We start from the raw sequence: 22,765 nt of genomic DNA, 5'->3' as shown, positions 1-22,765 counted from the left end.
CACGAAAGACTTGGGTTCGATCCCTGGGTGGGGAAGATGCCCTGGAGGAGAGAATGGCTACCCACTCCAGTATTCTTGCCTAGAGAGTTCCATGGACAGAGGAGCCTGGCAAGCTACAGTCCACAGAGTCACTAAGAGTTGGACACGACTGAGCATGCATTCCTGAATCTTTTTAGGAACAACAAAAATAATTCATGAAACAATCAGAAAAACCCCAAGATGCTGTGAAGAAAGGGTGGAATTAGCTGCTGTCAAATGTTAGGTAAAATCAGTGCTGTGTATGGCCAGGCTCTGGGTCTGCGCATCTGCTGTGCCCCTGCCTCTTTCCTCCCGGCTGACTCCCGCTAAACCTTCAGGTTTCAGCTTAGATCTCAGCTCCCTCCTCCAGGGTCAGGAGGCCTCTGACCCCTTCCCCTCTTCCTAAGCCCCTCTGTGCTCCCACGGTGCCCTATTCCCACCTGTTATGGCACTCTGTTTTTGATTGCTGCCGGTCCCTCTGTTTACCACCGCCACCCCCCAAACTGGACCCTCCCCATGATCTGAAGCCACACTTTATAGTCTCCTACATTCCCTCAGTGCTGAGCAGAATGCCTTGCATACCATAAGCCCGAGGAGTCATTTGTTGAAGGAACGAACACGTGAGCAGGAGCCTTCTAGATGGAGACAGAATGCTGAGTATCCATTTCTTCTCTTTATAAAAGGGGACAAAACAAGGCCACGGTTTCCAAACTCTAGCTGACCCAACACCCAAAATCACTTAAGGAACTTAACAAACATTTAAAGGCTCTTGGAACTCTTTCCAGGAGATTCTGGTTTACCAGGTCTGAAATGGAGCCCCAAGGTGTCAGCTTAAGTAATTTTCCCAGGGCCTTCCCTGGTAGTCCAGTGGTTAGGGCTCCGCACTTCCACTGCAGGGGGCGCGGGTTCAGTCCCTGGTCAGGGAACTAAGGTCCCTCTGGCCGCACTGCATGGCAAAGAAAAAGAAAAGAAAGTGTCCCATAAGCAGGAAGATTTGCAAACCACTGAACCAGAGGGGCTGAAATCAAATTGAGGTGGGACAGGAAGATACCATGGGAAGAAAAGAGGAAGGGAGGGGAGACTATATTTAGGGAATGAAGGGTGGAAACAGCCACGCCTGGTATCAGATATAGTCCTGTAGCCAGCCAGCAACTGGGGTTCTACCCAACTCTGGGCTCATTAACCATTCAGGGAGACAAAGCATTTTATAGTTTATGATACCTTTTCTTCTTCACAAGCTCATGGAGTCTTCACAACAACCAAAATTCACTTGGTTGATGAAATTGATGATCAGAGTTGGGGGCAAAGTGTCTGGCACCACACAGCTTTAAGTGGGAGAGCCACTTAACCAAATGTTGTCTTCTCTGACAACAGCCTCTAATCTAGTCTGAGACTGATGCCATTAGTCAAAGGAACTAGACCAGTGGACAGTCACCATCAATCTCTTTACTTGCAGATACTGCTATCCCAATACAGCCCACCTTGTCCATCTATATATCCATCTATCTTTTCATCTACCCACTCACCCATCACCTCCTTCATCCATCCATCCATGCACATTTCTAGTTATTTATTCATCTACTTACATATCCACCCACATATCTCTTCATTCTTTCCATTCATCCACCATCCACCATACCCATTTACCCATCCATCACATCTATTCATTATTCCATCCATCCACCTACCCACCTGCCCATATTCCCTGTTATTTATTTATTCATTTGTCCTATGCATCTGTCTCTCCATATCATGCCCATCCATCCATCCATCCGTCCATTCACTAGCCCATCACATTGGTTCATCAAAGCATCTACCTACCTACCCATCCAGGTATCCATTTATTCATTTATCTATTCATTCATCCACGTTCTCATTCACTTATTCATTAAGTAAACATCTATCATAATCTACTTGGGGCCCCGGTCCTGTGGTAACCTGGGGTATAACAAGATCAGAGAAATATAGACCTGGCCCTCGAGGAGATTGGAGATGCTTTCAAGAATGACAAAGTCCCAAAGGGCCAAAATAAATCATTAAGGGAAGCTTGCTGAAAGCAAAACAAGGGTAGGAAAATAATGAAGCCAGGAGTGAGGTTAGCACAGAGACATAGCATCTTATCCTCACAGTTGCTAAGGGCAGCCCCAAATTTGGTGCTGAGCTAGATGCTGACACCCAAAACAAATACTACCACACGAGTCGCAGAACATTCATCTCTGGCAGATCCGACTCAGCTGCTACGCCTGCTTCCTTGTAACAGTGGTGTTACATGTGCCCAGGATACATTTAGAAATGGCAGGAGACATTTTTGGTTGGTACAACTGACAGGCAGTATGCTACTAGCATCTAGTGAGTTGAAGCCAGGAAAGCTGCTAAACATCCTACAGTGCACAAGCCAGTCTCTTTACAACAAAGAATTACCCAAGCCAAAATATCAGTAGTGTCAAAGCTGAGAAACCCATCACAAGGGAACTCCAATTTGGTTTGCAGCAATATTGTGTCAGACCCCAAGAGAAGACCATGGTTGGTCTAAGCCTGTGTTGGCTTTCTCATTTCTTTCCACTAGACACTTCCCAAAAGCCAACAGCGAGGAAGGCAGGGAAGAGGGAAGGGAGCAGCATGGACCTGGTTGACATTGCTGATCACTGTCCTTAGATTCTGCATCAGTTCATTCATCCAACGAACGATCACTTGTGCGTGCATGAGTGCTAAGTTGCTTCAGTCGTGTCCAGCTCTTTGTGACCCCATGGGCTGTAGCCTGCCAGGCTCCTGTCCATGGGATTCTCCGGGCAAGAATACTGGAGTGGGTTGCCATGCCCTTCTCCAGGGATCTTCCTGACCCAGGGATTGAACCCGTGTCTCCTGAGGCTCCTGCACTGCAGACAGATTCTTAAACGCTGAGCCATCGGGGAAGCCCAACTGATTACTTACTGAGCACTTATTCTGTGCCAGTCACCATGTGAGACAAGGAAGGCTGAACAAAGCACTGAGGTCCAGGGCCTCATGGAGTTTATAGTCTAGTTGGGGAGACAGATGCCACAGTGCACACAGTGACTTGACCAGTAATGAGAACTACAGAACAGAACTCAGTGTGCCGTGGATGCATTTCAAGACCAGCGAAGGGTCAAGTTTGCTTAGGACCACCACCCGGAAGACAGTCCATTAAAGACTCTCCTACTGGGACTTCCCTGCTGGTCCAACGGTTAAGAATTCGCTTGCCAATGCAAGGGACATGGGTTCAATCCTTGGTCCAGGTAGATTCCACATACCTCGGAGTAACTAAGCCACAGTGACTGAAGCCTGTGTTCCACAACAAAAGAAGCCACCTCAATGAGAAGACTGCACATTGTAATGAAGAGTAGCCCCTGCTTGCTGCAACTAGAGAAAGCCCACACACAGCAAAGAAGACCCAGCATAGCCAAAAATAAATCAACAAAATTAGAAGAAAAAAAGAAGACTATCTTTATCCTACTAAGGTTTAAAAATGTGAGACAGCATTTGGGATTGATTTCACGCTTATTCTGGGTCAGGCGCTATTCTAAGCACTTGCAGATTCATTCATTCCTGTGATCCTAACCACAGCCTTGCCCTCCATCACCTCTCCCAGGGCTCTGCTGTGAACAATGTTGCTTACCCAGCAATTTACCTTGGTGATTGCAACCTTTAGAGACTATTATTATCCCCAATGGAGAATTTCAAAAGAAAGGATTTTATTCAAAGTACTTTTTTGTTTTTAAAATCAGTAAGTGCATCTTTCCCAGAGCCTCGCAGCAGACTGCTCTCGTTTATTTTACAAATGAAATGTCTGAGACTCAGAAAAAGGTAGGTTACACAGCTTGGGGGGGCGGGGGTGGGAGGCAGATCCAGAATCTAACCCAGATTTATTTTATCTAAAAAGCAAGGTCTTTTGGTCAATGTCACACACACACAAATACACAGACCCGCAAATGCCCATTCGTTTCCAGGACAGCAGTGTTCTCTTGTTGATGCGTGCTGCAAACCCGAACATGAGAGCCCTCCTTTCTCTGCCCAGCCATACCTGTAGCTGAGCCAAGAGGGGTCAGTACAGATGGACAACTGAGTCAGATGATTTTTTAAAAACAATCGTAAACATTAGTTTTCTCTTCTATCCTTAGAGATAATAGTGTTATTTATCTGAGACAAGCGTTTTGAAAATTAAATTCAGTAATTGGAGTAGAATATTCATCCATCCATCCATCCATCCATCCATCCATCCATCCATCCATCCATCCCTGTCTGATCAACTGGGAGACGATGAGTCTTCCTCCAGCTACAGGATCAGCCAGGTCTCACACCTGTGTTTTAACCTTGGATTAAGCCCCTCAGGCATGCCCAGACCTTTAGCTATGCAATCTCTTCTAGCCACCACCCCCTGTGAGATAGGTCTTGTTCTCTCCATTTTGCAGATGAGGAAATAGATTGAAAGTTGGGAAGTCACTTGCCCAAGGTCACACAGACCTACAGGATAGGGCCCCAGGCGGTTTTTTGGTTTTGTTTTTTTTTTTTTTGGTTCCTCAGCCTCAGCTATTTCCACTGCATCTCACACTGCTCCTGGATGCTGGGTCAAAGGGCGAAGATTCCCCTGGACCAGGTTGATTCCTTGAGGCCATCTTCTCTCAGCCCCTGATGATATCAAGTAACACGAACTGTCCTTAGGATATGCGAGGAGCTGAGGGCTTAGCGGGAGGGTTCACACTCTCGTCTTCCTTTAGACCTGCAGGGTGTCCCTAAAACACCCTCTGTCCCCTTCAGAGAGAAGGCAGCCAAGGCCCGCAAATGATGAGCAATTTGTATAAAGTCACGGAACAAGAGCCAAGATTTACTGGATTTTCAGAGGCCAAGCTCTGCACATGCGTGTGAATGAATCAGTTTATAAAATTCACCTACTTTTTGAAAATCCAAAATGTGCAAAAAAAGTGAAACCAAACGTTTACCTGAACTTCCTCCCTCTGAAACAAAGGTCTGTTATCGGTTTCTTTGTATCCTTCCGCTAATTTTCAACGCAAACACAAACGTGTGGGTATATACATATGCCTATATCTGTTTTGTTATCAGAAATGTCATATGCTATAGGCTCTTCAGCTTACTTTTTTTTTTTCACGTAATGCACTTGAAGGTCCTTCCCTATCTGTACACAATTTTTTTTTTTTTTCAACAACGGGATAATATTCCATCTTAAAGAGGCATCATGTTTTATTTACCCATCCGCTACTGCCGGACGTTTGGGGTTACCTCCAATTTTGGAGTTACACGCCGAACATCAAAGCCACCTGCGCTTCACCATCAGCGGACACACTCTTCCCTTATCCCGCATCTAAGTTACACACTTACAGCAAAGATGGTTTTCTTTTTCCAGTGCCCCGCTCTGTGCGTTGCTTTCTACGGCTTTCCCTTGCAGAATGATCCAGAGCTGACGGGCCTCGGGGCCAGCCAACTCTCCCCTTGGGTCGCATCCCACCTAGACCCGAAGCCAGCTCGGAGGCCGAGGCCCCGCAAGCCTCTCTGCGTGCTTCAAAGTCGGAACGATGCTTCAGCCCCACGTTTAGTGGAATTTCAGAAATACTTCGCGATGCATCCCTAGGAAGGCAGTCTCTCTGGGCGGGCTAAATGAGCCGAGCCCCTTCCCCTGGGCTCCCGCGGCCCCTCGGAGCGCCTCCCACACTTGGATACGCCAGGCCTCAGTTTAGGAGCTTAGTCAAGAGGTCACTCGCCTCCCGGAGGCTTCCTGCCATTCTGGAGAAGCCCTTAAGGGTCTTCGGAGCCCTAGGAAACACACGGAGGGCCATCCCATGCTCTCCCAAACTTAACGGTGGTCCCACCACGTCCAGGCTTCCCTAAGCCCCAGCTACAGACCCCACTCACCATAGGGACTGTCCACCGGAGCCCCGAGGGGCGCGTTCACGCTGACCATGGCGGAGCCCACCCAGCCGGAGACCCGGGGGCATGGAGGAGCCGGGGCCCCAGGCACACAGCGGCAGCAGCGGGAGCCAGTCCACCAGGAAGGCAGTGAGTGCAGCCAGCTGCCACCGCCCGGTTATCTTATTGATTCTTCTAATCACCCAAGGTGGGTGGATACGTTAAAGAGTAACCAGTCACTTAGGGAACCTGCGGCTGGGGACTGTCATTGTTGCCATGGCAACGACAACCTGGCCAGACCAGAGGTCCACTAGGGCCCCAGTCTTGCCCTTTGGGGTTGGGAGGCTCTTGGAGCCAGAATATAGGGGATACCAGCCCCTTCACCCCCAACGTTAGGGAAAGGACTGACCAGGACGGGATGAGGAGGTGAGAGTCCAACCTGGGTTGGGTTTTATGGCTCCAAACAATGGGTGTGGCAAGAGGCCAGGAGGGAGGGGTAGAGGAGAAAAGGAGGAGGCTGGGGGGAGTGTATTTATTGAGCACCTACTGGATGCTGAGAGTTGCATACAGGCATTGCCACATTTAAAATTTAGGATGAGGAAATTGAGGCGAAGGAAGAAGTTACTTGCCCGGAGTCTCCCAGCTGGTACAAAGAGGAGTTAGAATGACAACCCACGATCTCTCCATTATCTAACGTATATTTTTTGAGTGCCTACTGTATACTGAGCTCTGTGCTAGACTCCAGTGATATAGAAATGAGCAAAGAGACGTCACCCCTGAGCCTGTGGAATTGTGGACTAATGGAGGAGATGGGCATCAATTGGATAACTTTTAAAGATATACTGTTCAGGGACTTTCCTGGTGGTCCAGTGGTGAAGACGCCACATTCCCAATGCATGGTGCCTGAGTTCAATCCCAGGTCAGGGAACCAGTGCCCACATGCCGCAACTAAGACTCAGCACAGCCAAATAAATAATAACTAAATAAATACATTTAAAAAAGATATTATTCAAAGATACTATTACAGATGGTGAGTGCTAAGAGGAATGGGGAAACACAGGTCTGCCTCCAGGCCTGTGGGGCAGAGGCACTCTGCCTGCTCCTTCCACTGGTCCATGGGTCTCCTTTGCCTCACAAAACGCAATCTCCTGCCCAAATCTGCATTCTGGTCTCAGAATGCAGAACCATCTTACATCTTAGCTGTTCTATACAGTAGGCTACCATCTGGCTTTTGGGGGATTAGCCCCATTTCTTTTATTACAATGTTGGGGTTCACAGCTTGACTTGGGATCCTGAGCTCAAGGTCTTCATCATATTGGGGATGCTCAAATGAGAGGCAGGAAAACGTGGGACTTAAGATCAGAAAACCCCAGCTCCATCATCATTATCTTGCTGTATGGATTTGGGTACAGTATTTCATTTTCCCATAGTAACACCTACCTCACATGTTGCTTCACTTCTAAAATAGCTAATTGAGGTCCAGTGGCTAAAATCCATTCTCCTATTGCAGGGGTCCTGGGTTTGATCCCTGGACAGGGAACTAGATCCCATATGCAGCAACTAAGAGGTCACATGCTCCAAGTAAAAAATGATCACGCATGCCACAACTAAGACCTGACCCAGCCAAGGAGATAAATACATAAATAAATTTTTGAAAATATTGAATAAATAAATAAAACAGCTAATTGATCTATTTCTCTCTGTCCGCAGTCTCTTTTTTCCAGTATGCTCACTCAGTCACCTCAGCGGGACCTCCCATCCCCTCTTGATGGACACTGGTGTGTATCCAGCCTTTCCTTCCTTCCGTTTCCTCCCTCCCTTCATTTCCCCCTGTCAAGTTTGTAGCCCACAGTCCATCTTAGTTTCTCTCTTACTTCTAACCATCTGACAAAAACCCAACCCTGGATGAACCTATGTATATTGCTTTCTTTATGCCTACACGCCAGCTGCCAATCACTGTTGAAAAAATTAAAAATCATGTAGACAGACAGCTGGCGGCCACCAGAGATTCATAATCACAAACTTCGATGGGTTCTTCCACAATGCCCGGAACCTCTACCCTGTTTCTCTTCTCCTAGCTTTTCCATTTTCTACCCCTACTTCAGATCTTTTCTTACTCCAGAAATTGTCCATCTCATTCTCGGGAGGCTGAGGCTTTCCCTTCTTCATAGAGAAAACAGGAGCCTTCAACCTGGACCAGCCTCAAGTCCCCACAAAAATTCACCTGCATTTGCACTTTGCTCACCTCTTTCCCTCCTGATCCACATGGGTCCACACCCTCCCTCTTCCCACTGCCCAGGAGCCCCACATGACCATGTAAGTTCCCTTATATATTCAACCTCTCCCTCTTTAGGCTTTAAAAATCAACTTCATTGAGGTATAATCTGTATATAATAAAATTTTAGGTGTACACTTTTATGATTTTGACAGACGTATATTCTTATGTAACTATAACCTTAATCAAGACACAGAACATTTCCATCATCCCCTAAAGTTCCTTTTTTTTCCTCTGCAATTAATCCCCCCAGCACCTCCCACTCTAAGCAACTGCTGATCTGCTTTCTGTCACACTACATTAGATTTGTCTTTTCTAGGATGGCATTTGTCTGTTCTAGAAGGGCATTTACTCTTGTGTCTGGCTTTTTTGCTCAGTATATTTGTGAGTTTCACTTGTGTCCTGGTACTTTTTTCTTGCTAAGTAGTATTCCATTGAGTAGATAGACTGAAATTTGTTCACCCAGTCACTTGGTAATGGACTTTGGGGTTATCTCCTGTTTGAGACAATTGTGAATTAAGCAGTGATGTGCCTTCATGGACAAGTCTTCTTCTACACATATGTTTTCATTCCTCTTGGTTAAATTTCTAGAAGAATTGCTGGTTGTTATGATATATATATATGTGTATGTATGTATGTTTAGTTTATAAGAAATTCCAAACCTATTATCTATAGTGGTCATACAGTTTTTCATTACTGCCGGTGGGGGGGGCGGGGAAGAGAGCTCCCTTTTTACTCCATATCCTTATCACCATTTGTCGCTGTCAATTTTACTTATTTTTTTTGGCAACACCCTAAATGGTATGTGGGATCTTAGTTCCCTGACCAGGGATTGAACCCATGCCCCTGCACTGGAAGCTCAGAGTCTTAACCATTGAACCACCAGGGAAGTCCCAGCTGTTGTCAGTCTTTTTTAATTTAAGCAAGTGATATGAGCTTTCTTTTGCCTTTTGTTTGCTTTACACTAGTTTTATAAATGAAGCCATTAGTACATTCATGTGTTAAAAATGAAAATTTTATGAACAGCATATAATGAAAAATAAAAGCTTTTCTCTTACCTTACTCCCGCATCTCACTCTATTGAACTTTTTTTTTTAAAGAGTCAGATATGACTAATTGACTTTCACTTTATTATTTATTTGACTACACTGGGTTTGGGTTAGGTCTTAGGTGAGGCATGTGGGATCTAGTTCCCTGACCAGGGATTGAACCCCAGGCCCTCGGCATTGGAAGCGTAGAATCATAACCACTGGACCACTGGGGAAGTCCCACTATTGAACTTTTAAACAAATTCTTGTATATATATCCAGAAATTATACACATAGACACTGCTCTGCACAGAAAAGTGTTCCCCCAAATTCATATGTTGAAGATCTAACCCCCAATGTGATTGTATTTGAAGCCTTTATGGATGTTCAGTTCAGTTCAGTTCAGTCGCTCAGTTGTGTCCAACTCCTTATGACCCGATGGACTGCAGCACACCAGGCTTCCCTGTCCATCACCAACTCCCGGAGCTTACTCAAACTCATGTCCATCAAGTAGGTGATGCCATCCAACCATCTCATCTTCTGTCGGCCCCTTCTCCTCCCACCTTCAATCTTTCCCAGCATCAGGGTCTTTTCCAATGAGTCAGTTCTTCACATCAGGTGGCCAAAGTATTGGAGTTTCAGCTTTAGCATCAGTCCTTCCAATGAATATTCATGAATGTAATTAAGGTTAAATTAGTGGGGTCCTGATTCAATAGGGTTAATGTCCTTATAAGAAGAGACATGAGAGGACTTCCCTGGAAGTCCAGTAGTTAAGACTCTGTGCTTCCAAAGCAGGGGGTGCAGGTGTGATCCCTGGTCGGGGAACTAAGATCCCACACACTGTGCAGCTCGGCCAAAAAATTTTTTTTTTTTTTAAAAAGAAGAGACATGAGAGTACACCCCTCTCCTCCCCTACCTACTCAGATAGCTGAGAAGGTAGCTGTCTGCAAGTCAAGAAGGGAAATCTCACCAGAATCCAACTATACTGGCATCCTGAATTCATACTTCTAGCCTCTAGAACTGGGGAAAATTTTTTCTCTTGGTTGAGTCACCCAGTCCATGGTATTTTGTTATGGCAACCCAAGCCCATTTGGATATACACACATGTAAATGCACATAAACACATGGGAACATGTGAAACACACCCTTCTGTCACCTCCTCGGTCTCTAAGAGCCATCTCCACACCAGCATACCCACCTCATTCTTTGAGTGGCTATGTACTGTGTGGATGTCCCATAAATGATTTTTCTAGTCTTTTCTTGCTGGACACTTAGGTTGTCTCCAGGCTTTTGTCACTACAGTGAATGTCTTCATAAACTTCAAGTGTCCTGTGTCAGATGTGGGAGTTTATCTGTAGGTCAAATTTCTAGAGGCAGAATCCTATCAATATGTAAATATGCTATGATATGTCTTTTATTAAAGGAAAAAAAACAACCTCCCTCCGTAGTTTACTTTCCCATCTCAGTGACAACATCTCCTTCCTAGTTGTGGCATGCAGGGTTTTTGATCTCTAGTTGTGGCATGTGGGATCTAGTTCCCTGACCAGGTATCGAACTGGGGCCCCCTGCACTGTGACCAGGGAATCTTAGCCACTGAACCACCAAGGAAGTCCCTTGACATCGAACTTTTAAAGCAACTGTCTACACTAGTGCCAGGTACTGTCCCAGATGCTTTCTACGTATTGATTCATTTCATGTTTTGAAGGACCTCATGAGGCAGATACAATTTATGTCCCCATTTACAGGTGAGACTGAGGCGTTAAGATCTTGACTTACCCAAGCACACTTGGCCACTTTGTGTTAAATTTGTACAGGCATTCTGGTTTCAGAGTCCATGCTCTTAACTCTCTTGGCTGGTGAATGTATGAGCAAATGAATGATCTTCAAGAAGCATAAAATATTACGGAGGTTTAAGAACTGTTTCAGATTTCTTGCAGCAAAGGTTCCCAACTTCAAGAGGGGAGGAGAGGGTGAGATGTATGGAAAAAGTAACATGGAAACTTACATTACCATATGTAAAATAGATAGCCAATGGGAATTTGCTGTATGGCTCAGGAAACTCAAACAGGGGCTCTGTATCAATCTAGAGGGGTGGGATGGGGCAGGAGATGGGAGAGAGGTTCAAAAGGGAGCGGATATATGTATACCTCTGGCTGATACATGTTGAGGTGTGACAGAAAACAACAAAATTCTGTAAAACAATTATCCTTCAATTTAAAAAAAGTTACCAGCTTCAGTTGGAACAGCGGCTTAGCCAGGCTAGAGTACTACTGGAGTTCTCACTGCCGCATCTGTAGGGGCCAAGGCTTGATAAACACAAGCAAGCCCACTTGGTTGATTCCTTCTTTGACCTGGGGTCTTCTCAGAGACAGTTTCAGAAATGGGGGATCCAGGAGGTCTTCTGTAATTCCCAATGGCACTTTATGCTTCATTTTCTCTGTTATTGTTTAGTCACTAAGTCGTATCTGACTCTTTACGACCACATGGACTATAGCCACCAGGCTCCTCTATCCGTGGGCTTTCCCAAGCAAGAATACTGGAATGGGTAGCCATTTCCTTCTCCAAGGGATCCTCCCAACCCAGGGGTCGAACCTGGGTCTCCTGCATTGCAGGTGGATTCCTTACCCACTGAGTCACCAGGGAAACCCCTCATCATTTCTACCTTTGTCCAGTCCCTGGTTTCTCCCTTCTTAGCTGAGAACCAGGATTCCCTGCCTTGGGAGCTCGGAGGCTTAGCCGCTGGACCATCAAGGAAGCCCTTTCGGCCTTCTTCCTGAGCTGGTTTCCCCGCAGCCCATCTCCTCTGCTCCGCTTCCTTCTCTCCTCTTTGACCCCCCTGAGGACCTAGATGGGGACCAGGAGAGTGACTCTGGACATTGGAGTCATACAGAGCATATTCAGACCCAACTTCTATGGCCTCAGTTTTTATGTCCATAAAACGGGAATAAGATCAATACATAGCAGGATAATTTAATGAGATTAAGAGTGTCCTCAGCATCTCATAAATGCCAACGGTGATTACTCTGGTTATCCTGTTAACTCAGGACATAGGAAGGCAAATCAGGGGCCTCCGAAGAGCATAGTCATTGGGATCGGAGGGAGCTGAATTCAAATCCCGTATCTGCTCCTTACTAGCTCTCTGAACTTATACATGTCATGGAATCCAGAGGGTCACCTGCCACTTAAATTTCCAAAACAAGGTTTTCCCTGGTAGTGCAGTGGCTAAGATTCCACACTTCCAATGCCGGGGGCCTGTTCGACTCCTGGTCAGGGAACTAGATCCCAGATAACTCAACTAAAGAGCTCACATGCCACAACTAAGAGCTGGTGCAGCTAAATATATAAATAAACTTCTTTAAATCTAAAAAAAAATTTCCAGAACATTTTGGGAATTTGACAAAGGGTTGGCAAGTCATTCCCCCACCTGCCACATAAGGATATTAATAATTTTTAAGGAAATCTAACATTCATTATCACCATTGTGTGATACATGAAAGGACATTTTAATACTCCTCCTTCCAAAAAAACTAGGAAGAATATAATCTGAGAATAATGAATTCAGAACTACGTCCTTGTTTTTCTTATTTCATGCATCTCCAGCATTTGGAAATGGGCACTGCTGATAAGTCTCATTTTTCTTAGTTGTAAAGTGGAGTGAGAAGTCAGACACCTGCACCTGTGATCCAGCTGATGTACTTGGTGCAAAGCAGGAGCTGAGGGACTGTTAGCACCTGGTCTTCTTTATTTATTTGGCTGTGCCAGGTGTTGGTTGCAGTATACAGGCTCTTCACTGAAGCATGCAGGATCTAGTTCCCTGACCAGGGATCGAACCAGGATTCCCTGCCTTGGGAGCTCGGAGGCTTAGCCGCTGGACCATCAAGGAAGCCCTTTCGGCCTTCTTCCTGAGCTGGTTTCCCCACAGCCCATGTCCTCTGCTCCGCTTCCTTCTCTCCTCTTTGACCCTCCTGAGGACCAAGACGGGGACCAGAAAGAGCCACTGCATGAGATGTCAGAGAACTTTATTGAGGGCGGAGGAAGGTGATATTGGAGACACAGCTACAGGTCGTAGACTAGGTGGGAATGTCCAAGAGGGAAGAATACTCATTCCATCCAGGATCATGTAGGGACTCTGTGAAAAGGGGCTTGTTTTCCATCCGGGTCTTTGAATGAAGCTCTCTTCAGCCAGGCAGGGAGGGGGCCCCAGCTGGAGGGCAAGGTCTGAGGGAGAGATTTTACTATCTCTAAAGACAAAAGGTCTTTTGTGTGTTTTGATAACTGGGTGGGGTGGGGAGAGGGGAGGTTTCTGGGAATGAGAATGAGATTCTGTGGGAGAAATAAAGAAAGGAGAGAGAGACAGAGAGAGCCACAGGAAGAAAAAAAAAAAAAAGCCTTAAAAGAGAGAATTCCCTCAGGTGAGCTTTGCTTTTAGCTTGTCAGTTCTGAGCATTCAGAGAGGTGTCTAGAACAGACTGAAGGAGCTGTCAGAGCCTGGGCTTCAACCTGGGTACCTTCCCAGACAAGCCATGCAGCTCTCAGTAAGTCATGCCCTTTCGCTAAGCCTCAGTGTGCCCACCTGTAAAAAAGGTGCCTGGACCCTGCAGTGGCTTCAGCAACGTACACTAGGGGTGGGCTGTCCACAAGCTAACTACAGTTATTTTGTAAAAGCTTGCAACTGAAATGGTCCCAAATCAGAGAGGGAGACCACTGGCTCACCAAGACGGCCCAGAAGCTGGTTGGCTATTACTGAATGAATGAAGGTAGTTTATTGGATACACAAAGACTTGCGGGTTGGAGGCCTGAGAGTCCAAAAGCTGCTGCCACTGCTTCTTCCAGCCCTGGCTCTCTGAGAACTGAGTCAATTGAGGATGCAGGCCTCTTTCCCGGAGGCCGGAGGAGAAAAAGATGTAACAGGTAAGAAGGAAAGCAAGGAGGCTGTTTTCTCCTGGTACATGCTGGACGCTTAGGAAATGGAAACAGGAGGGAAGATTCAGGTAGGTGAAGTGAGCCCAACTCACATCCTTAAAAAAGTATTCCTTGACCCTGTCTTGGGGAAGGGACTCTTGGAGCGTCAGGCCCAGCCGGAGGCCTGCCAGAGCCCATGGAAAATTCAGAACCACAGAAGCTTGTTGGACTTGCGTCTCAAGAAGCACAGGTTGCTGCTGCAGCTGCCTTGGTAGATGGGTGGGCAGGCGGAACACGGCCTCCCCGTCTTGTACGGTGCCTCTCCGATCCAGTTACCCCTAGAAGAGAAGAGGGCCCAGGGAGGCGGGGTGGGGGGGTACAGATACATGAGCCACCTTCACACAGGTTTTCAAATATCAGCAGGGCCGCTGACTGGCCCTGTAACGTCACGACTGCAAGCCTCAGTTTCTTCACCTCTAAAACCAAGAGAAGACATTCCTCCCGCACAGGAATGAGCATATCCAAGCACCTGGCTTGGCAGATAAGCAGCTCCCCACGAAGTGTGATTTTTTTGATTCCTTCCACACAACCACCCCACCCCAGCCACCTCCCCAAAGAAATCCCTCCCTCCCCTCTCCAACAAGCAGATCTGAGCTCTGATCCTGGTTCTGCCAGCTGGTGACAGAATAAACCATCTCATTTCTTTCTTTCTTTCTTTCTTTTTTTTTTTGATGTGGGGCATTTTTAAAGTCTTTATTGAATTTATTACACTATTGCTTCTATTTTATGTTTCGGTATTTGGCCCTGACCAGGGATCAAATCCACACCCACTGCGTTGGAAGATGAAGTCTTAACCACTGGACCACTTAGCCACTTACCCAGGGACCACCAGGGTAGTTTAGTCCCTAAACTACCTCATTTCTTGAGCCTTGATTTTATCCTCTGAATAAGTTAATGAAATGGTATCCATAAAAATTATGCGAAAACACTTTGTAACTTACAAAGAAAGAAAGATAGCACTAAGCCGTGTGCAACTCTTGCGATCCCATGAACTGGAGCCTGCCAGGCTCCTCTGTCCATAGAATTCTCCAAGCAAGAATATTGGAGTAGGTTGCCATTTCCTTCTCTAGGGGAACTTCCCGACCCAAGAACTGAATCCAGGTCTCCCACATTGCAGGCAGATTCTTTACCAACTGAGCTATGTGGGAAGCCCCTGTAACTTACAAGGTGATATGCAAATAAGAACTGGAATAATTAGATACTGGGTGTAATTCAAACATGGGGGACATGCCCGTGAAACTTCTTTGTGGCCTCTGCTGTACATTTATTTTTTGTGGACAGTCTTATCCAAAAACCATCCTACCTACTATGGAGTTAATCTTCTCAATGGATTTTAGGAGGTGGGGGGATAGGGAGCCATTGCTTAAAGGTAACAGTTTCTCTTTGGGGTGATGAAAACATTTTGGAAATAGAGGTGATGCTTGTACAACACTATGAATGCAATTGATGCCACAAAATAGTGTACAGTTCTTAAAAATGGCTAAATGGCAAGTTTTATGTTTTATATATATATTTTACCTAGATTGAAAAAAATGAATAATGTAATACACCAAAAACCCATTGAGTTGTACACTTCAAATGGATAAATTGTATGGTATGTGAATTATATCTCAATTAAGCAGTTTTTTAAAAAAGAAGAAACCAGGAATTCCCTGGCCATCCAGTGGTTAAGATTTGGTGCTTTCAGGGGCCATGTTTGATTCCTGGTCAGGGAACTAAAATCCCACAAGCCTCAAGGCATGGCCAAACAAACAGAAAAAACTTTCATCCCATCATTCTCCTGCTCAAGAATTTTAGTGGTTTCCCACTGCCTGTGCAGGAGTTTGCAAACTTTTTATATAAAGGGCCAGACAGTAAATATTTTAGGCTTTGGGGGCCAAATGTCTTTATTGTATGAAAGCAGCCCTAGGGATATGTGAACAAATGTCGTGGTCATGTTTCAATAAAAGTTTATTTATAAAAATAGGCAGCAGGTTGGATTTTGGGCTGTAGGCTGTAGTTTGCTGGCCTCTAGCTTATGAATCACAACTACAGTTTTGGTCAGGCCTTCCAGACTGCTTGGGCTTCCCTGATAACTCAGCTGGTAAAAAATCCGCCTGCAGTGCAAGGGACCTGGGTTCAATCCCTAGGTTGGGAAGATCCCCTGGAGAAGGGAAAGGCTACCCACTCACTCCAGTATTCTGGCCTGGAGAATTCCATGGACTGTATAGTCCATGGGGTGGCAAAGAGTTGGACACAACTGAGCGACTTTCACTTTCCAGACTGCCCTAGTGGCACATGGATCCAGGTTACACACGGATCTTCCCACAGCTCTTTTCTCCATCCAACCCACAGAGTTCTTTTTTCTCCCTCTTTATCCACCTCAAGGCCTAAAATCAGCCCCCCAGGATCTTGCTCGGGGCGGCCTAATAATCTCACCACTAGCTTGTAGTGTTCGTGATCTCTCAAATTCCAGTGCCTTATTTTCTCAAACATCAAACACTCTTTGTAGGCAGAAATGGAATCTTTTTCCTCCAAAAGTGATGGCTGAATAACAATAAGTAAAGTCAGCCAAAGTGCTTAGAAAAGTGTGGATTTCTGGTTTCATATGGGTTTGTTCACTCATTCATTCAACCAAGACTTCTAGTGGGCATCAGGATTTATGTCAGATGCTGTGAGTCCACAGTTTTCCAAAGGGAAAGTTTAGGGGCAGGGAATGTGGGTGGTAGAGACACCAGGGGATGATGGAATAAAAGTTATCCTTTTTTTGTTTAATTTAACCACTTGAGGGAAAGTTCTGCTTTAAGAAAAACCAACAGTTTGAAATCACTGTAATAAAAGGATATAAAAATGAATCAGGTCTATTTCCTGCTCTCAAAGACTTCTCTTGACCTCTCTCCCACCTAGCTGATTGGAGAGTCTGGAAGAAGCAGCTGAGCATACTCACTGCATCCTCCCTTTCTTTCCTATGGGATCTGCCTGTTGCAGGAAGCATGTGTCCTTGGTTGCTCTGTTTCTTGTGGGAAGCTTGAAGGGGCCAGCACTATTCTTAGAAGAGGCCTCTGATTGTCCAGTGTTGCTTGTTAATGGATGTGAAGGTCTAGTTCAACAGCGAGCTATTTGCAAGCCCACTTAGCTGGCAAAGCTAAAACACATTCTCCACAACTGGCTTCATCAGGGAGACTGCCTATCCACTATCCACCTGCCTTGGTCTCTGTCTATCACCCAATTGACTGTGAAGCTGGGGTAAAGAAAAAGGATTCTCGATCAACTCTCTAACAGTACCAAACTGTATGGTGTGTGGTTATTTAGAACAGAGGAAGGCAAGATGTCCTGTGTGTCTTCCTTTTCTGAGACTCCTGCCCACTCCACCTTGTGATCCACCCTCCTGCCCCAGAGTCCCCTCGACCTCAAAGCTGCACTCACTTAATGGCATAGTTGCAGACCAGGTACACAGCCTGGCGCCAGGTGCTGCCCCAGACGCGGATGCTGCCACAGGTGTGGATGGCACAGCCCAGCCGATTGGAAGATGCCCACACCATCTGAGAAGGGAGGACAAGGCAAGGGAGGCTGTGAGAAGGACTTGGGCCTGGAAGGTTCCTGCACTTGCTCAGGTCAGGGTGGATGCATTAGCTGAGGTTTTCCTGGGGGACGCAACTGTCTCAAAAGTGAGAGGATGGAGGCATATGGTACTATTGATATAATGTTTCCCAAACTTTATTTTTTACTACAATCAACAGTAGCGAGAACAGTTTTATATTGTTACCCAGTGCACCAACACACACACACACACACACACACACACACACGCCTACTCCTCTTGCACAAAAGTTTTATGAACTAATATTTAATCTTATCATATAGAATGATATATGCTAATGTTTTCTATAGTGTTCAATTAGATTTCCTTCTTTCCCCCCTTGTGAACAATGCTTGAAAATCATTGTTGTGTTGGAGATTAGAACACAAACTTTGAAGATAAACAGCCTTGGATCAGTTTCTCAGTATCAGAAGCTGTGTGACTTTGACCAAGTCACTTAACCGCTCTGTGCCCGGTTTCTCCTTTGGTAAAATGGAGGTAATAATATCTCATGGATGTCAGGAGGGACATTTGGCTTAAGCCTCACATTTCCTAGGGGAATTTTCTCTAGTGTTTGACATTTACTGCAGATAAGTCACAGAGAAATTGGCAGGTCTCCAAAAGAAGACATTGGTCCTACCATTGGTCTTGTTTCTTATAACACTATACTGCCTTGTATTTTTATGTACAATAAGTGGTACCATCTCAATATGAGCACTCAAAATACACTATTATTTTTGGGTAATCTTATTTGGCATTTCCTTGGAGAAGGAAATGGCAACCCACTCCAGTTCTCTTGCCTGGAAAATTCCATGGATGGAGGAGTCTCGTAGGCTACAGTCCACGGGGTCAGAAAGAGTGGGATGCAACTGAGTGACTTCTTCACTTTTCTTTCACTTTTAAGATAGCATAGCCTTGGAAAATAGATAATACTGGGAAACGTTTGGACCTATTGATAGCAAAGGCACTCTTGAACTTGTCAGACCACACATCTCCATTTTGGGGTCAAACAACATGGTCCACTGACCTAAGACACTCAATATAAGATCCAGTTCAGTTCAGTTCAATGTATATACAGGAAAAGGCTCATTATGTAAAAGGAAGTCCGTACAGGTTGCTGTCCACCACATTCTATTTCTCCCACCAGCCCTTCAGCCCTACAAAGGGTACCTGGGTATAGTGGGAGCAGACAGGGCCACGGCAGCGCCAGGGGCAATGCGGGGTACAGTCCTTTGGGGCAGGAAACAAGTAATGCCGCTTCTCCTCTGACCAAGACCTCACAAGATCCACCACCGAGCGGTACCTGGGAAGGTGGAGGCGATGGAAGAAACTCAGACTGTGTGCTCAGCGAGCTGTTGAGTGATGGAGTGGAAGAAGGGTAGTGAAGTGACGGGGTGAAGGGAGGGCTCACTCACCGGCCGGAATGGACAGACAGGTTCTGGCCCACGTATCTCATCAGCTGTGAGGGCCCGTGGGCCCAAATGCACTGGGAGGCCCAGGCCTCAGCCGACCTGGCCAGCCGCTCGTCCCAGACCTGGGAAAGCAGAAAGGCCATGAAATTCCCCGAGGGAGGAAAACCACCACCATCTCAGTAGTGTCTAGAAATGCAAATACACATGGTATCATGACTCCTCCATCTCCTGGGAACACTGCAATAAATCCACTTAATTAAGAAAACTGAGCCTTAGAGAAGGCCTGTGACTTCAAGGTCAATAGCAAGTCCACACAAGGGCTGAGATCCACACCTAGCCTCTGACTCTTAGCCCGATGCCCTTTTTCCTTCACTGGACTTCAAGCTTGGGGTTCCCTGCTCTGAGGGGGGGGGTCCCAGGGATTGGCCTGGGAGTTCTCAGCTATCCCTAGAAGTGACTGAGCCCAGGATAATAGGAAGAGAATGGATTTTTTATTTATTAAAATTTGAAAATGTGTTTAACATTAAATTTTTAAAATTCAAAATGTGTTTGTTTTTAATAGTGAAAGGATGCCCATGTTTACTATGTAAGCTGTTGAAAGGAGAAGTGGAGAGTCTTTCATCTTCATCTTATACTAGTCCCTCCAGCCACCCAGACCCTGGAGGTAACCATCATCGTGAGTTTCTTGTGTCCAGTTGCAGAAATATTCCACACCCATAAGCATATAATATATATATATATATATAATGTATATATGATTATATGTAGAAATATATGTAATTATATATAATATAATGTATGCAATATATATAATTATATATCATTGTGTTAATATATAAATAAAAATGTATTATGTAAATATAATAATTACATATATATATACACACACATATAATCCTTCCTAGAGAAGGAACTAGCAACCCACTTCAATATTCTTGCCTGGAAAATCCCATGGACAGTAGAGCCTGGTGGGCTACAGTCCATGGGGTCACAAGAGAGTCAGACATGACTCAGCAACTAAAGTGTTAGTCACTCAGTCATGTCCGACTCTTTGTGACCCCATGGACTATAGCCTGCCAGGATCCTCTGTCCATGGAATTCTCCAGGCACGAATACTGGAGTGGGTTGCCATTTCCTTCTCCAGGGGATTTTTCCTAACCCAGGGATTGAACCCGGGTCTCCTGAATTGCAGATAGATTCTTTACCAACTGAGCCATCAGGGAAAAACAGCATATACATACATATGTATATATATATGTGAAGTTTTTTGACCGATGGCAGGATGCCAGACATTCTATTTGGCACCTTGCTGTTTTCATTTAACCAGATAGGTTTGTCTTAGCGATGATTCTCCATCAGCGCATAGAGAATACCCTCCTCCTCCTCTGTAACGGCTTCTTAATTTTCCAATCTGTGAATGCCCCAAGTTTTATATCTCGAAAAAGGATCACTTTAAAAAAAAATACTAGTTCCCTTCCACTCTGACTTCCTGAGATTCTGAGATATTATTTGTTCCTTCATTTCATCTGTCATTTAGCAAATATTGAACAAGGACTCACAGTCTAGCAAGGAAATGAGACGTTAAGCAATCATTACAGTTGGCTGGTGTGAGAATGTGAAACGGAATCTGGTCTTTTTTGGAGCCATAGAGAGAAAGGGTTCCTTGAGCAAGGGATGTTTAGCCAGATACCTGTCCTGTGGGCTGAAGCCAGCTAGTGAAGCAATGGGGAGGCCCAAAGAAGGGTCCAGACATCTCCCCGGAGTTGTGAGACTCATCCATTCTTAAAGAAAGCAGAGGAATGTTTTCTTCATGCTGCAAAGGGGTGAGCTGAGGTAGGGGCATGCAAACCTCTAACCCACACTCACTGACCCTCCCTGGGACCCCTCCTGGTGGAACTGTCTAGCTCTCTTTCTTCCACAATACATGCAACAATCAAACACCTGTTGCAGGGAGGGCTTTGCACGCAGGGCTGGTGCTCAATAAATGTGTCATTGTTTGAAAACTGGAGGGCCTTCTACGTGCCAGCCACTGTGTTAATCAATGGATGAGTCAGTTAGTGAACAAATAAATGGCTCCCCCACCTTTAGCTGCCTGCCATTTGGGCTCCCATCCCCACCCCTCCCAACACCTTATTGCACCTGATGTTGTATTCTACATAAATGTTATGGTTGATCTTTGTTTTTTATCATGCCCACTGAAATGGGAGCTCTGTGAAGGACAGGACCTTGTCCATCCTGTTCTCTGCAGTGTCCACAGGGCTTAGCAGTGGTGCCTAGCTCCAAGCAGGAGATGCTACATAAGTGAATGAGCACATTTCAAAAGTACAAGTGTTTGCAGGCAGTTAAGGGAGCAGGTATCCGTCTTAAAGGGGGCAGCTGACAATCCTTTTCCCTAAAGAAATCTGTAGGTGAGCTGGAGGCCTATCTCTCTACAGGCTAGTTTGGGACAATGGTCCTGGGGGAGGGGCTGCGATAATGAAAAAGGTTCCCTCCTCCCCTTCGGAGTCAGGCTGGTAGGGGGCTGGGGTGAGACACCCTCTTCTCCCCTGATCCCCCATTCTGCCTCTTTGAAGGAAGACATCCCAGCGTCCTTTGCTGGTCAGCTGCTGTTTCTCCCCCAGCCTGTGCCCTCCACCCCCACCCCAGAAACCAATCCCCATCTCTCCCAATTGTACTTCCAGAGACTTGTGGACAGACTGGGAGTGTCATCAAACCCCTGGGGCAAAGAGACAATGGCAGGGAAATCTCCAGCCACCCACCCACTGCGGATCCCCAGCAGGAAGCCAGAATTCTTAGAAAAGGCATTGTGTTAGTTAAGACAACAGCTTTAGCAGCTGGCAGATCTGGGGTGTGATCCCAAGTGGGTGACCTTCAACAAATTAATTCTCTGCTTCTTGATTTCTTTAAAATGCAGATAAATCCCACCTTGAAGGAAGAGGGTTCAGTGTAAGTGCCTGGCGCACAGAGGATGCGCCATAAATTGCAGTCCTTTGCTCCTGCCTGCAGAAAGGACCCATATAAAGCCTTAGTTTTCTCATCTGTAAAATGGGCAGACTTCACAGGGCCCAGATACCGGCTAGAAAGGCTAGACTCGTGAATGGTCCAGCCCTTCCAGGGCACACTGAGTCAACTGGCATTTGCCAGAGAGGGCACTGGCAGAGTGTGAGGACTCACCATATACTCCATGTTGGCAGCAGGTGGGTGCACGCTGGCCCGGATGTGGTTGTGATAATCCAATAAGGCACTCATGTCCCGGGCAGAGATGTGGCGCTTCCGCCGGTACCGAGGCACCCCCAGGCCACTCAGGGGCCTCACAGCTGTGCCCTTGGTCTGGGCCAGTGCCAGGGTGGCGTTGGGCATCAAGGCGTTCATTGTCTGGCCTGCCCAGAAGAGCAGGCCTGCCAGGCCCACAGTGCCGGGCAGCGGGGGCATAGCTGGCTGGAAGGGGTCCCACGTCTGGCCTCGTGCAGTCAGAGCTGGCTGCCTGGAGGGGACGGTCATGAGGGCACCAAACCCTGAGTGCTCCCCAGCCTTCCCACCCCAGAGGATGCTAACTACTGGGAGCTTGACACAGACCTTCCAACACAGCTCTGGTGGCGGGGAGCAACACTCCATCCTTCCCACCCCATGGACT

At 46.2% G+C, this 22,765-nt stretch overlaps 2 protein-coding genes across 2 annotated transcripts in view; both read right to left on the bottom strand.

The window, feature by feature from the left end:
- HNF4A (hepatocyte nuclear factor 4 alpha) overlaps window positions 1-6,383 on the bottom strand; it is a 66,891-nt gene extending 60,508 nt beyond the window's left edge. The window contains exon 1 of the mRNA XM_013968895.2: window positions 5,902-6,383. Within this exon, the coding sequence (XP_013824349.1) occupies window positions 5,902-5,950 (49 nt within the window). The 5' untranslated portion in view covers window positions 5,951-6,383. The remainder of the gene's footprint in view (window positions 1-5,901) is intronic.
- Window positions 13,090-22,563, bottom strand: R3HDML (R3H domain containing like). Its single transcript, XM_018057899.1, has 5 exons — window positions 22,306-22,563; window positions 19,135-19,253; window positions 18,890-19,022; window positions 17,566-17,681; window positions 13,090-14,438 (listed from the first exon to the last, which is right to left on the bottom strand). The coding sequence occupies exons 1-5, from the start codon at window positions 22,561-22,563 to the stop codon at window positions 14,306-14,308; spliced, it is 759 nt and encodes a 252-aa protein (XP_017913388.1). The 3' UTR covers window positions 13,090-14,305.

The sequence above is a fragment of the Capra hircus genome, chromosome 13 (genome assembly GCF_001704415.2).
Source record: "Capra hircus breed San Clemente chromosome 13, ASM170441v1, whole genome shotgun sequence".
In the NCBI taxonomy this organism is placed as follows: Eukaryota; Metazoa; Chordata; class Mammalia; order Artiodactyla; family Bovidae; genus Capra; species Capra hircus.
Note: the sequence above shows the minus strand (reverse complement) of the source record. Positions and strands in the feature narration are given on the sequence as shown.